Source organism: Gavialis gangeticus, unplaced genomic scaffold, assembly GCF_001723915.1.
Source record: "Gavialis gangeticus isolate Ggan-Ray unplaced genomic scaffold, GavGan_comp1, whole genome shotgun sequence".
NCBI classification, from domain to species: domain Eukaryota; kingdom Metazoa; phylum Chordata; order Crocodylia; family Gavialidae; genus Gavialis; species Gavialis gangeticus.
This window is the reverse complement of record NW_017729015.1, coordinates 11,513,657-11,517,713: the sequence shown is the minus strand read 5'-3', so window position 1 is coordinate 11,517,713 and position 4,057 is coordinate 11,513,657. Positions and strand designations below refer to the sequence as shown.

The following is a 4,057-nucleotide window of genomic DNA, read 5'->3' as shown; positions in this document are numbered from 1 at the left end:
AAGTCCCAAATTACAATTTACTCAAAGATCTAAATTCCAGCAAAATTTCAGCATGCTCTGAACCCCTCCTTAGCATACACACAGCCTGTTTTCCAGAGAAGCTTATACCAGTCACCAACAAAGTTAAATAAGTAGTAATTTGGGAGCAGATTGTTCCACACCTGCCTACCACAGGGGTTTCTTCCACCTTCCTCTGCAGCATCTCATGCTAGCCCCTCTAACGTAGCTGGACATCATAAGACTTAGATGTAATGCAGTCAGACAATTCCCCAGCATCTTTCAATGCTCCGGTAGACAGGACCCTGCCCATCACTGCACAATGCTAGAGTAACACTGCCACATAGCCTTGTACTGTTACTGAATAATATTGAGATACTCTCTCCAGAGGATTCTCTGTCAACTTCCATTCTCAGCTACCAGGGACTCAGATCTGTCAGCCAGTGTCCTTCACCCCATCTTACAGATGGAGAAAGCAATTGAAAAATTAAGCAACTTGCCCGAAAATATATGGGAATGGGGCCAGAAATATAATTCATGAATCATGAAGCACCCCCTACATAACACCTCCCACCGCAAAGAAAACTGTGGACAAAACATGGGTTTTCCTCCTTAGATTTGCCATCATTACATTTCTTGCAGAACAGGCTCCATTGCTAAATGCTAGGGCACACTGTCATGTGGCAGATGACCTTTGAGATGGTAACTGCGTCACCATTTAAGGCCAGACTCTAATAATTTCTCCAGGATCAAATTCACTTCTCATCTTGCAGGCTCAATGAATTCAGCTTATTGTCCACATCTTCCAAAAACCCTTTATCTAGCGACTCGCAATCCATGCCATCTTCCCCACTAGGTATATAGACGTGGATCTCCATCCTTGATTTTCTGATCTGCGGCAGTACAGGGAGATCCCCTCCAGGCACTGGCAGGCAAGTAGCCCCATGCACTCGCAGGGTCTGTGCCACTGCACTGGCAGGATGCTTCAGTGCTGCTGGCTGCCTGTTCCTATGCTCTACTGCTCCTCCAGGGAGGTTGTTCCTGTTCGGTCTCAACTTGCTGGGAGATGTCCTGGTGAGCGGTTGCATGGGACGGGAGAAGTGTACAAAGGTGCATCTCTCCCTCTGGTTAAGGCAACAGTCATCCTGTGCTCTGGCCCCTGCAGGGCAGAGAAGCCCTGGGAAAGGCTTTAGGAAGGGCAGCTTGGTCTTCTTTAGGAGGCTGTGCAGTGCAGAGTGTTCACGTTGAGCAAGGAAGGTTTTGTACCTGTTTTAGAGACAAAAGCACAATGAACTCAGTGACACTTAGTGCAGCGTCAGGCTTCCAACCCGGCGCCCAGGACCTGATCCAGTGCCTGCTACAGTCTATGGAAAACTTTACTAGGTCCCAGCTGGAAACCTAGGGCTCATTTATCTTCTGCCCTCTCCTCTCCCCAAGGCCTCGAGCTGCCAAGCCTTTTGATCTCTCTGTTCTTGGAACTCAGGTGAGGTCAGGGACAGCTCGGGCTCCGGGGCTGTCACCTCCAGCTGCATTGCTAGCCTGTGCAACAGGGTCATGATGTGAGCTGCCTTTAACTGGGGCCAAGTTCTAGAAGCTGCTCTGCCTTTCAGATGCCCCTTGCCCAGCAACAGGAGCAGAGGGAGCTGCTATCCTGGAAACCACTCTCTGCCTCAGTCATTAAAAGTTGCTTTTTAAAGGCTGGCTCAGTCTCACCACAGTCACAAAGCAGAGTGACACAGCTAAGCACAGCAATCAGGTCTCCTGGCTCCCAGAGCAGCCTGCTTTGTTTGTAGGCAAACACCCCCACTTACGAAAGAGAGTCTAAAGCTCAGGGCTCTAGGCAGATTATTGCCCCTGCAAGAAGGGTGGATGTAACTGGGACAGCAGCCAATTAAACACAGGTCATACTTTGGGGTTGCTATAGCAGCCCACCTGTAGGGCTGTGCTAGGGACCTGCGTCATTATTCCAGCATTTGGCCCATGGGATTGTGGGATCAGAGCTTGTTACAACCCCAGGGAGACAGCAGCAGTGAAGCCAGTAAAGCCTGATGCTGCTGGAGGTACCACTTCGGCTTCTTACAAAAGGGAGTACAGCAAAAGCTTCGTTATCCGGCATCCCCCAGGAATGGGGGATGCCAGTGAATCAAATATGCCGGTTAATCAAACATGAGCCATCTGGTGCACTCCCTGGCATCAGTGTGCCAGGGGACAGGGAAGGGGGCCCCCACGCAGGCTGCTTTGCTCTGCGCCGTGGGCCGAAGCAGTGAAGGAGAAGAACTTGGCTTGTGGCTTTTGCCGCATCCCTCAGATGCAGGTTAGTGGAGCTTTCTGGCTGATAAAGTGCCAGATAAAACAGCTTTTGCTGTACTAGGAGCAAGAACGCAGGCCCCAAGTTGCTCAAAGTCAGTCAAAAACTAGTATCAGATTTGCATTGCTCCATAAATTGAGAAGGATTCTCAACCTGTGGTTAAGCAGGTAGTAAGCAGACCTGGAAAATATTAAAATCCAGGGCAGTTATACTGTTTGCAGTCACAAAAGTAATCCAGAAAGTACCTCCCAAGCACTAGATACAGAATACTAGATGCTAGAAGTCTAGAAGTGGTGATTTAACCAATAGTTCTCAACTCTTCTGCGATACAGTCCCATGTTACAAGAAAGCAGTTTGAAAACCCTAGTGCCACCAGACTACAACAAGAGGCGGGGTGGGCTCAAATCCCCAGCCCTTTTTGGGACATCAAAATCCAGAACTGGTGGCTTTGGTTCTAGCAAAGGAGTCTCAGTTATATGCCGGCTAATTCACACACCTGGACAGGGTCAGAAAGCCTTTGAGGGTTCAGTACAAGAGTTTCTGGTTACAGCTCCCCTAGAAGCAATTCTGGAAACTGAGCTTGTCACAGCCCCAGGGTCGAGGTAAGTGACAATACAGCCTTGAGAGTGCAAGTGCTGCAAAGGGGCTGGAACTGACAGCTGGCAGGGACATGCAGGGGGCACTGCTGCTGTGGCCTGCAGGGAGGAGCAGCACTTTTACTGGGCATCTACTTCTCTTCCAGTGGCCTTATGTAGCCTGGTTCCTCTCTTTCAAGCACTGTTCAAGTCCCCCTACCCCCCAGCTTCCCTCTTGGAACATTTTTGTAGCTCTTTCCCCTTTTTACTCATGTGCACCCCTGACCCCAATACTGCTCACACCACTTCTCCATCCCTTGAGGTATTTCCCCCCAGCATTATCTGCTTCTAGGGTCCAAAAGCATCATGTCTGACCATGGCAGGTCAATTCCCCCTATGCCCCCCAGTCCAGATCTCCACATAAAATACAAATGCTGTACTTGGGTTTTATCTTTGGGGCAGAAACTCTGGCAGCCTTTATGCTTTGGGAAACATAGCAGTGGTATCAGTGATTCAAAGCTCCCACCAAGGCACTACAGCACCAGCTGGTTAGAGAAGAGTTTCATCCTGAGGGTAAAGCAGAGCCTGGATGTAGGGAAAGCCATCAGGGCAACTTACGGCAGATAAAAGCAGTATTTGAGCTGGGATGGCAACAACCCCTCTGACTTCATGCACAATGTGCATGCGTTTGACCCAGATTTGTCTTTGGATTTTCCTTTTCTATTCTGAGAGTTGTTCCATTAGCTCCACTAGAATTGGTTAAACCAGGTGATCCCTGCTAGGAGCCAGGAATCCAAATCAGTGACTGGCATACTGCCAGGCCCATTTTGAAAGTCTTTCACAGGTGAACACTAGATCAGCCCTGGAGCCATTGGCAGCCTGGATCCAAAAGCAGAAAGTCATAAAAGGTAGCTTTTGCAGGCCTCCCTTAGAGGGCCCTCTTGTGGCTTACTCCCAGGATGACCAATTTGCAGTTTGTGGTTACAAGCGGGTGCAGGAGGGTTTTTATATACAAGGGATGCTCCTGGATTTTAGACTCATGTCAACTTGGAACAGCCTCACTTCAGGAGTGGCCCAAAACCCCACACTGGAGACAACCAAGATAAATCCTTGGCAGTTATAACTTTGGTAGGAGGAAAAGAGAAAAGCTCCACAACCCAGAATTAGCTGAGGGGGA

The 4,057-nt window shown here is 49.2% G+C and overlaps 1 protein-coding gene across 1 annotated transcript in view; it reads right to left on the bottom strand.

Annotated features, from left to right (window-relative positions):
* Positions 1-4,057, bottom strand: part of LOC109294040 — a 9,759-nt gene continuing 5,702 nt past the window's right edge. The window contains exon 2 of the mRNA XM_019512228.1: positions 1-1,263. Coding sequence (XP_019367773.1) covers positions 753-1,263 — 511 coding nt within the window. The 3' untranslated portion in view covers positions 1-752. The remainder of the gene's footprint in view (positions 1,264-4,057) is intronic.